Raw genomic sequence first — 10,408 nt, forward strand, 5'->3', positions numbered from 1 at the left:
AGCTTGCTGTTGTCTTGTTATTTCTCATCTTGTAATTTTACATATAAACCAACTAATTGTGGTTACTTTAATACGGCAATATTATTTTAAATATCATTTCATATATAAATTATTTTGGTAAAGAACAAATACATATTTTGGTTTATGATTTATTTAACATTTGTTGTAATACATACATAAAAAGAAAATCTACTGTTTCGTAATATCAGTAGGGGTATACATATATATATTCTCTGATGCTTAACAATAGGCAAGGTTAAATATATACTTTTATCCATAAGACACTCAAAATACAGTTTAAAGTACATGGTTCAATAACGAATCATTCGTTAGTTAGTTGTCGCTTCAGCGCTTCATTATAAATTCATAAATAAAGAAGATTATTCGTTGAATACTTAACACAAGTTTACGCAAGAAAAATAAATCTAAGCGTTGAAAAGCGTTTATCTTCCTCTCTCGTGGGAAGCCTGAGTTCAGTATGTTCAGTTCAGTATCAAAATTAACAAGGAGTTCCATTAGTGCGATCCATTTTCATCAATAAGCATTTTGTACAGAAGACTAGTACGCGGTTGTTCACCGGGAAGATAATTGTATAAAGTAGCAACTCAAGATAATGTACAACAGTTAATCGCCGCAATCGCCACAATCGCCGCAATCGCCGCAATCGCCACAATCGCCACAATCCTTACAATCGCAACAATCGTCACAATCGCCACAATCGCCACATTTAGTTCCCAGGCACAAACAATCGATGCACAAGCCACCACCTGATTCCTATAGCATTCCGGGCCCATCGGTCTCTCGGTTACCGGCTTTTTCAAAGAACATGGCATCCTGTGGGGCAAATAGAAAGCATACATTTAGTGTGGGTAACATATACGATTGAAGGACTTAGTGCTGCACTAGCCTACTCAAACTAAGCTGAAGGTTTTCATGGGCCTGAGGGTCAACATTACCTCAGCACCAACGAAATCTGCGCTGCAGACGCGTTAACAGCTTGAACCGATAAAAATTAACACTATATAACTGATTGGCAGAGGCCAAGGATGAATAACTACAATAAATCTTAGCTGAAAAGAGCACACTTACTATGAGGAATGTGGCGCCCAGCAGAACGGCCTTCATGCGCACATCCAAGTCCAGTGGGAAATTGATGCCGAAGAAGTCCGCATCCGTGAAAATTTCACGTGCCAGGCCGGACCACTGCTTCGAGATCTTGCCGATCTTCTCACCAGTGAGCGAAACAACCTGAAAATCAAAAATGGTTTATCACACGCTTGCAAATCACACATAAAACATAAATATTCTAGACATACATTGAACTCGACGTCGCCGCAGAGCGAAAAGGTGCAGAAAGGTCCTTCGATGCGCATCACCGTGTCGCCAACGTGGTTAAGGATGCGGAAGGATGGCGAGCAGATGGACCACTCCTGTTCGATGCTGCCGATAACATTGCCGGGTGGCGCCGACACCTCGATGCTCTGCAGACAGCAGGGGAACAGACAGGAGGAGCAGGCCAGCGGGCGGTGCATGTGGATCACTTCCTGCTGGAAGTTGTCGAAGACTCGCATGTCGAAGGGACGCGCAGGACCGCAGCAATTGCGCGTGCAGCAATCGTTGTCCTCCGCCGCGAAATAGACCTTCTGACCCAGGGCGTTCTTGATCGTAAACTTGTTGTTGGTCTCGAAACCCGTGAAGGCCTCCAGCAGCTCGACCTTCTGCTTAACTAAAAGCTGGTCGATAGTCGTAAGGTACTCCAATCCGCGCGGACAGTTCGGAATTCCGGTAGGTATACTCATCCAGTCTCCTGCAAAAATATAACTCATTAATATGTATTCATACTTCTTCAATGTATAATTTGATTGAATGGAATTTAAAAATAAAACTTAAAGTGAACTTTATGATAACGCTCTCTTCTCCAGACTTCCTATAATCTTGGCGGCTAAATTAAATTAGTGCACACAAAAGGGCATCTTGTTCAGCTCGTTCAGTTGCCAGTGTGTCAATTGGTCAATGTCAGCGGCACAATTGCTCGGCCTTTCTAATTGGAAGCATCACAATGTAGCATGCCCCTCCTGACACATCCCATGGATAACCCTTACCCACAACCTATTATGCTACCTCGCCCATCCAGGTTCTTGTATCTAATCGGCGCTAGAGAGATATACTTTATCACGGGCTCTAAAGATACATCTCTGATTAAATATTTAATTTCACAATGTAAGGAAACCTTGACAAGATTTACATAATTGAGATATTTTTAGATCAATAAAGGTTTTTGCACCTAACTAAAATAGATAAATCTTATCGGAAAACGTGCTGAGATAATGTTCGTTTTAAATCATATTAAGTATTAATTCTTAATTGTTTCGTAAAACACCTTTTCACCTAATTTTAGGCCTCGACCATAAGGTAATTTTAAAAATTACTTCCTACTGAGGTCCTATTTATTAATTTCAATTATCTTACTGAAGTGTACTATTAAAAGCTTTAAAGGTTCATCTTTTAGACCCAACATCATCTTCAATCCTACAGTTTCTGGTCAAGACCACAACATGACCTGCTTACCTCCTGTCCTCGTCGCTCACATAGTACTCGTAGCCCTTTCGCTTGGCCGACTTATTAAGTCGGATGGTGTGTCTGAGTTTCTTGGGCAGTGGTTTGTTGGCCTCCCTGCAGACCAGTTGCCTCAGAGTCTGCGACCTTGAGCAGATTTGGTTGTATTGCGTATACAGCGAGTGCCAAATAAAGCGCAGGACCTTGGAGCCGCTCTTCACACCCCTGGAATTGGATTCCTCCGGGTGTCCCCGAGCTTCGGCGCCACTCAGATCCAGTGTGGAAACACAACTTGCTGGGTTTTCAGTGGACATTTTTGTAGACTGACACAACCGCCTGCTCTGCAGCACAGAGATGAACTAAATGCTCGGCGGGCAAAAATCAACGCCATACACAGCGACGGGCGTTTTAAATGACGCTTTGTATTATTTTATTGGTTCAATTAAGGCAGACGCTTGGCTTTCCGATAAGCGCCAAAGATCTGGCAGGGTTATTCAGCTTATTTCGGACGGATCCGATGCACGTGTAAACAAAAATACAATTGATAAGAGGCGGTCTAAGAAACTCAAAGTATCTAACGCTGTCCAATGTGACTACGTAAATGTTTGCACCCCACTTTGCATCTGGGGGAACCTTTGTTCTACACCGATCTTGGCTAGCTACCTCTATCTGGGATGATGGGTTCAGTGCTTGCACCCGAAGAAATCTTAAGACAACTGATTGGACATTATCTCAATCGCGGGGCAACGACACACGGAGCATCGCAGAGATGCGATCTTGTTTTGATTCAGCTTTTTGCGTAGGATCATTATATAAGAAGTAAACTCAGATATGGAACGAATAATTGTAACAAGGAAGCAGAAAGTGATAAAAGTCTGGTGCCATAATATGCACACCATATAGAAATATTTGAGAGTCAATCAATGCACTTCCATTCGGGCCATAGTTCTTATCATACTTATTCTTATCGATACTTATTCATTTAGTCCCACATTTTGAATATTTTTTCGAGTTACACACTAGTGTTCGATTACTTGCCTGCTGGTCCGCCCTGTGGGGCCATTCCCGGACCCATTCCCGGTCCCATTCCCGGCTGCGTGACGATGGGCTGTTGTGGCTGTCCCGGTGGATATCCGCCAAATGCGCTTGGAGGACCTGCTGGTCCTGGGGGATACCCTCCAAAGGCCTGTGGAGGTGGTGCTCCTCCTCCGTAGGCTGGCTGTCCACCTGGACCACCCACATAAGGTGGCTGTCCACCTGGACCACCCACGTAAGGTGGTTGTCCGGCGCCGTAGGGCGGCGCTTCTCCGTACGGCGGCATCTGGGGAACTGGTGCGTATCCGGCTTGCTGAGGACCTGGCGTAAACCCCTGCAACGATCGGGTTTCGATTGAAGAATGAGTCAAATATTTCTGTGAGGGGCGTTTCCATTAGTTTTTGTGCTCGGGCTGGGATTTTTCAAGCTGTACTTATCAGCACTTTGCCGCGCAAATGTATGAAGTAGATAAGCAGAGATGGTTTTATAAGTTAAAACATGAAATGTGTTTCCTCTCTCTTAGATTTCGATGTGTTTCTATGATGATGAGTAATATGGTTAATTTCGCTTAATACTCAAGTGAAAACAAAGTGCTCCACTGGCATGAGTTCAAAACATAGGGGAAGTTTTCAGGCCATGGAAGCAAAACGGCGGCACATGATAAACATGCGTAATGTAGCTTTCGACTTGCTTATACAGTCTGCATTACTGGTTTTGAGGCAAGTACATATGTGCATTGTGTTCTCAGTTGTTTGTAAGGGGGCAAAAAACGTTGTTTGTATTTATCAACACGCTGATTCCGCGGATTCGCGTGGAAATCGAATGAATCTCTTTCAGTCCACAGCAAACAGACTGCGTGAGTGTGTATTTATAAATAAGCAAATAGCAACTGGCATGACGTCATGGTTGTGATGTGCCTGTACAAGAAGCACCCCCTACACCACCAGCACCACCCACTTCATCATTTGGAACTCACGTAATTCATGGGCGGCGTCGGCTGTGGATGTGGCTGCGGATGACCAGGGACGTTGGGGGGATAGGGGGCGTTGTGGGCGCCACTGGGCGGTGGGTAGCCAAATCCCTCGGCGGGCGGAGCATTCGGTTGGAATCCGGATCCGAAACCGGGTGGGGCGTAACCGCCCTGATTGACGTTGCTCTTCATTTCGTGGGGTTTCCCGGGATTTTCCCTATTTTTCGCCTCTGCTTCTGCTCTCCACGTGCTGCGTTGTTGTTGCACTGGAGGGGATTTGTTGTGGCCACGCCCCCAACGAAATCGCAACAATGTTGTATTTGTTTGGCACGCACTATCTGTTAAGTAAAGTAGTTTCGCAGTTTCGAATGTATTGCAATTCGCTCAATCAGGTGGGCTTCGCAGTGTGACCGCATCTGAAGTGCGAAAAAATACCACCTACAGGGAAAAGTTTGCATACTAAAAATACTTTGGTTCTAGGAAAACTTTCAAAATATATATATTAAAAAAATAATGTAGCGTGACTTTAGTTAAATAGGATTAAATTCACTTATTGTTAAAATTAATATATTTATATAAAATATATTTTATAAAATTGTTACCTTACAATGTAAAAATAATGTATAAATGAAATGTTTTCTTAACAGAGCCGGTGCAGCGCTGCTTTGTTCTTAGCAGAACAGAGAAAGCAAAGACACCGCCCAAAATTGGAAACGCGGGTAAAGTAAAGACACAAACCTCTATTGCGAGCTTGCAACTTAGTTCATTTAAATTCGGATTCTTAATCGGTTAATTTTAAAAATTAATTTATTTAACTCTAAAGTAATGAAATATATATAGCTCCAACAAATTTAAACTTTAGGAACTTTTTGTTTAATAGGAACTTTTTGTTTAATAATACCGTGTCACAAAACTTGTATAAATTATATTTAAAATATAAACATAATATAAAATATTAATAACTTAAAAATACCATTTTCCACTAGAGTTTTATTTAAATCTATTCTGCATACCTAGAGACTTATATTATTTATTAAACCTGTTGAACAAATTTTTTGGTGAGGTATTTTCATAGAATATTTATGGATTGCGTTTATTTGACATATGTAATTTGTATTATGTATGCATTCCCGTTTTTAGTTACAAAAATATTGATAACAAAATATGTACCTATACTCATAAAAAATAAATATATTTATCGCTTTTTTTTGTCAAAATAAGTCCATTTTGTATGCCACCACTGCCTCAGAGAACAGTCCACATTTTTTCTAATGCGCAAATTTTCATTGTGAGGGTGTGCCTCCCCTACACCTCAAGGGTGCGACAGAGAGGGGCTGCTAGGTAGAAAGGGAGAAAGGAATAGAGAGGGCGGCGTAGTTGGCGCGCATAAAAAATGGCGGTTTCCGACGCAAGTAAAACGCAAAAAAAAAGCAAAAAACGAGGGAAAAATGTGGGCAGGGTGAGCGACTGTCGTGAGAGTGAAAGAGACGGGCTGCTGTAATGTGAAAAAAATGCTAAAAACTGTGTATATAGAAAAAAACTGCGAGCAGAATTCCACCCCATGGCCATGGACAGCCAGCAGACGTCCCTCACACACACACACACACACACACACCACGGTAATTACCCATACAAATGCAGCGAGAAATGGAGGAATCGTCATCAGCATTATCGTCCTGGTGGGAGGACCACCCACACACACACCGAGCCAAATCACTAACTCACTTGGTCCTCGATGTCCTGATGATGAAGAAATGATATAGATACATACATATATCAAATGATATATACATGTGTGATAAATGATAAATATAGTACTTACCAAATAGATTACTTAAAACAGCACAAAATCACTTTAAAATCATTTTACTTCGATATTTTTAAGAAGAACGTACGTATGAAGAAAATAAGTTCTTCTAACTTATTTATTTATATTATAATATATATATTTAATGCTTTGTAATCTAAGGCTTTCAATATGACTGTGAGTATCTGCGGGGAATATATTAACTAGTATTTATAATTTGCTTTCATAGTGTAATTTCTTTTCGTGCACGGCGGACTTAGTGGATCTAGAGGGGTCCTGGCGAAGGACTCATCAGGGTCAGGGAAATGAGAAATCCAGGACTGAGCGCTTAATGCGCCATATAACGCGATATTTGCGCTGGTGTGTGGGTGAGTTTAGCACATTCAATTAGTTGACTTTGCAATGGCAGCAAATGCAGAATGCGAATATAAAACAGCCGACTGAGAATGGGCATAAAGACTGGCACCGGGAACGCGAACATATTTGCGGTTGGCAACCGACCAAAGGCACAAAAGCCGGGCTCAGCAGTGCAGCAATTGTTGCTGGGCCAGACCCCACCCCCTGTCACACCCCCCGATTCTCCATCACATTTTTCAGCCCCCTTTGGCCCCACCCATGACCTTTGGCAGGGCCGTCGCTGAACGGTTCAGTGCAGGAGAGGCTCTCAAAAAATCAGGCAAGCGGCAAGCAGCGAGCATAATGCAATGGTAAACAGCCATGCGGGCCCCTACACTGCTACAAAATTCGATAGCAATACAGGAGCTATGCAAGAACTAATAGTCATGAAAACTGTGTATTTATGAACCTTTAATAATGACAATTGAAAACGAAAATCTATTACTATGTTTAATTCAAATAAAAAACGTTTGGATATTCAGCCAAGAAGATGTGTGTACCTACAATTCACCAAAACTATTTTCCGCAGTGCATCAAAGACCCTTAAAAAGCCCTGGATCGGGTTTCGTTTGAGCCTCGCAAAGCGCCTCATTAGCCGTCGCTTCGTCCTTAAAGCTGCTGCCACAGAGCAAATTCGGGCGTTGCTGAACTTGCTGTCCGCCAATCGCAAAGGCGATCTAATTTATGGCCCTGTCCCAAAAGCAAGAAATCGAAAGGATCGCTGCCACTGACAATAAATCAAGTTTCGAAGATGCGATCAAGTGGACTTCTAATGTCCCGATCGATCAAAGCAGCTTTGCCACGCGGCCAAAAATTGCAGCTGCTGCCAGAGATCCACAAACCAATCAATCATTGTTTAAAAAGAACAAAAGGAAGACTTAAACGAATTACTTAAACACATATAAAGAACAGAACATTAGAAACATTAAGTAACAGGCTCCTCTTAAATTAATAACATTTAGTTAAGTTAAATCCTTATATTAAAAAAGTGTATTTGCTTTACAGGAAAAAACCCAACAGAAAGTTTATTGAAATTCATAATCCTAATAACTGCCAGCAATAATCTATAAACCATATATGGTTTATCGCAAATCTGGCCAATCTTGACCATTTAACCGAGTCCACATTGCGTTGGGTCAGTTAAGCGTGGGAACACACACATCCCCGTTGCGAAAAATGAGAAGAAAAAATGTGTCAATGCCGCAAAGGGGGAATTGCAACTGCCACTGCCACTGCCACTGCATTTGGTCAATGGCCAGTTGTTTGGGCCCTCCTTTTGGCCAGCTGCGCCATCGAGTGCACATGTGCATATGCCAAATGCAATCACGATGTCGCGATTTCCAAAACGAATGACAGGAAGTGCAGAGCCACAGATACAAAAAAGAGTAAACAGAAAGATATGCTGCAGTTGGAGAAGGGGGGAGAATTTACACACCTGGCTCAAAGCATTTCACCTTGCGTGGGTCAGTTACCAAGTTCACAAGCGGACTGGCGACTGGCAAAAAGGGCGAAAGTGTTTCCCAGCTAATTGCTTAATTACGATCCACGGACACGAAGAAGAAGGTCAGAAGCCGGCTGGCCAGAGAAAAAACTGGGTCAGAAAAGCCGGCGGAAAAAGGGTTGTGCGGCAAAATCTTAATGAGTTTTCATTCCGCCATTGGCCTCGTCCTTCCCAATGTTTTCCAATTAAAAGCACAATGACCCTTCACTCGAGGCCCTATGCTAATGAGTACGGCACGCACTTTGCTCTTAGCCCCGGTGCCTGGAAAATTAATTACCACCAAGTGTTGAACTTGAACTTGTTGTCTGACCGTTTTTAAAGCTGGCTAAAAAATCAATAACGAGATTTTTAGCGGGCAGCAGGATTCCAAAAAGGAGGAACGGGTTGCAGGGTGGACCTTGTCTGGTTGCCACATGTCATGGTAAAAAATTTAAATCAGAACCGACAGCAGGACGAGCTACATGAGTGTGTGTGTCTGTATGTTTGTGAGTTTGTGTGTTTTTGTCCGATTTTTCTTCCCCTTTTTTGAACCCTTTTCTGCGGCGCTTTGTCCTGGCCGAGTGGCTCAACCCTTTTTCCCGTTTTTTTTTTATTTTCTGTATTTTTTGGCAGGACGCTGGGCAGGACTTTGACAGGATGCTGGTCGCTGGCACACGGTAATTGCTTATTTAAGCGCGCGCCTTTATCCTTCAACGGGATATGCCGGGAGAATATGCAAACAAGGGGCAGCGCCGAGGAGCGGAAAATAAATTTGAAAGAACCGAGATGCGAAACAAAAGGCCAAGTAAATGCCCCGTGTAATTACCGGCCAGCGGAGAACGGCGAGGGGCGGTGCAGCTGTCTAGCCGGACCATCCGCGGAATATCCAGGATTCAGGACTCAGAATGCGGCACTGAGTTCGCAGTAGCATCCCAAAATGAACTGCAAATCAAGCTCGGCCAGCGGGTAAGGGTTGGGGGGTAGCGGCGAACCACGGGTCACCGTGCGTGCATATTAAAAATGTTTTCTGAATGGCATAGAGCAGAGATTCACACTCAAAAATGCAATTTGTAATAATTTTTTAAAATAAAATAGATTAAAAAGTCTTCTTTAAGAAGTCATAGCAAGAAAATACAAGCTTTGTTTTTTAATAGGGGATTTCTTCCCTTAACTTAAAAGAAAATAAAAATTAAAAAAATTCACAAGCTCAAACATATATGTATATTTTTTTTAAATTTTTAAGTATTTTAAAATGAGTTTAATATAATCATAGTTCTAAGATCTCGAAGATGTCACCACTCTCGTTTCTATTTTGCTAAAGTTTGCCTCTCTAATTTATTCTTCTAAGACACATTTATATAGTAATAAAATCAAGATAGGACTATGATAGTTTTTTCCAGTGTAACCCAACCGGGTTAAGGCCCACTCGCGGGCAGCTTTCGATGTGCAGTCAACTGCGAGGTGGTCCCTGTCTGCCTGCCTCCGAATTAGAGCAGCTGCCACTATCTAGTCTGGCCTATCGCCATCGCCATCTCCGAATCTCAGCGGGTCAGAGGTCATCGCGACCCAAAGGGGTGGCTCCGATCGATCTGCCTGCCCTTCTGGGGTTTTCACAGACTGTCGCGCTTCGGACTTCGATGATAGATTTGGTGGAAAAAATGGAGAGGGACTGACAAACAGACGGACAGCTGGTCGACAATTGCAAACAACTTTTGTTAACAACTCAATATGCATGGCAGAAAAAGCTGTTTAATTGGTTAGTGCAGAGAAAGAAATATAACTAATTACTATATTATGAAAATAAGATCGGAAAGAGAAGATAAGATCAGTAGCACATCAATACAAAATGAATTTAATGTTACAACTGTTTAATACAGTTAATGAAAAGTTAGTAGAAATAATATCCATTTTTATTGGTGATCTGATAGTTATTGCAGTGTAACTGACTTGATTAGACCGTCGATCTGTTAATAGTTAGGGTTATGCAGAATGTTGGGGCATTTTTCAGCCTTAATGACACTAAACGAAGGTGGACGACAACATAAGCTGGCTATATGCAATGTAACCTGATGGCCAGAGAGGGCAAATCTCCATAAAGCTGACACAAGAAATAACTGAAATTATTGTCAATTAATTACAAGAGACTGGGGCTGGTCTTTGACGT

At 42.3% G+C, this 10,408-nt stretch overlaps 1 protein-coding gene across 3 annotated transcripts; it reads right to left on the reverse strand.

Annotated features, from left to right (window-relative positions):
* Positions 1–129: 129 nt before the first annotated feature.
* Positions 130–4,971, reverse strand: LOC6533578 (phospholipid scramblase 1). 3 transcript variants are annotated; one of them, XM_002094252.4, is made up of 5 exons: positions 4,568–4,971; positions 3,595–3,925; positions 1,317–1,807; positions 1,090–1,248; positions 130–834 (listed from the first exon to the last, which is right to left on the reverse strand). In XM_002094252.4, exons 1-5 carry the CDS (start codon positions 4,751–4,753, stop codon positions 775–777), a joined length of 1,227 nt encoding a protein of 408 aa, XP_002094288.1. In that variant the 5' UTR covers positions 4,754–4,971; the 3' UTR covers positions 130–774. The 3 variants fall into 3 exon arrangements, with proteins under 3 accessions (XP_002094288.1, XP_015050160.1, XP_015050161.1); XM_015194674.3 differs by lacking the exons at positions 3,595–3,925; positions 4,568–4,971 and adding an exon at positions 2,569–2,903 and having other exon boundaries at positions 1,317–1,794; XM_015194675.3 differs by lacking the exons at positions 3,595–3,925; positions 4,568–4,971 and adding an exon at positions 2,569–2,894.
* Between the last annotated feature and the right edge of the window lie 5,437 nt (positions 4,972–10,408).

This window comes from Drosophila yakuba, chromosome 3L (genome assembly GCF_016746365.2).
Source record: "Drosophila yakuba strain Tai18E2 chromosome 3L, Prin_Dyak_Tai18E2_2.1, whole genome shotgun sequence".
Taxonomy (NCBI): domain Eukaryota; kingdom Metazoa; phylum Arthropoda; class Insecta; order Diptera; family Drosophilidae; genus Drosophila; species Drosophila yakuba.

Bases quoted from the DNA above. Each gene is read 5' to 3' on its own strand.
- LOC6533578 (XM_002094252.4), bottom strand. From the start codon at position 4,753: ATGAAGAGCAACGTCAATCAGGGCGGTTACGCCCCACCCGGTTTCGGA. The intron at 1,808-3,594 runs GCAAGTAATCGA...ATATTTTTGCAG, and splicing joins CCCACAGGGCGGACCAGCAG to GAGACTGGATGAGTATACCT. The intron at 1,249-1,316 runs GTATGTCTAGAA...TTTGATTTTCAG, and splicing joins GCGGCGACGTCGAGTTCAAT to GTTGTTTCGCTCACTGGTGA.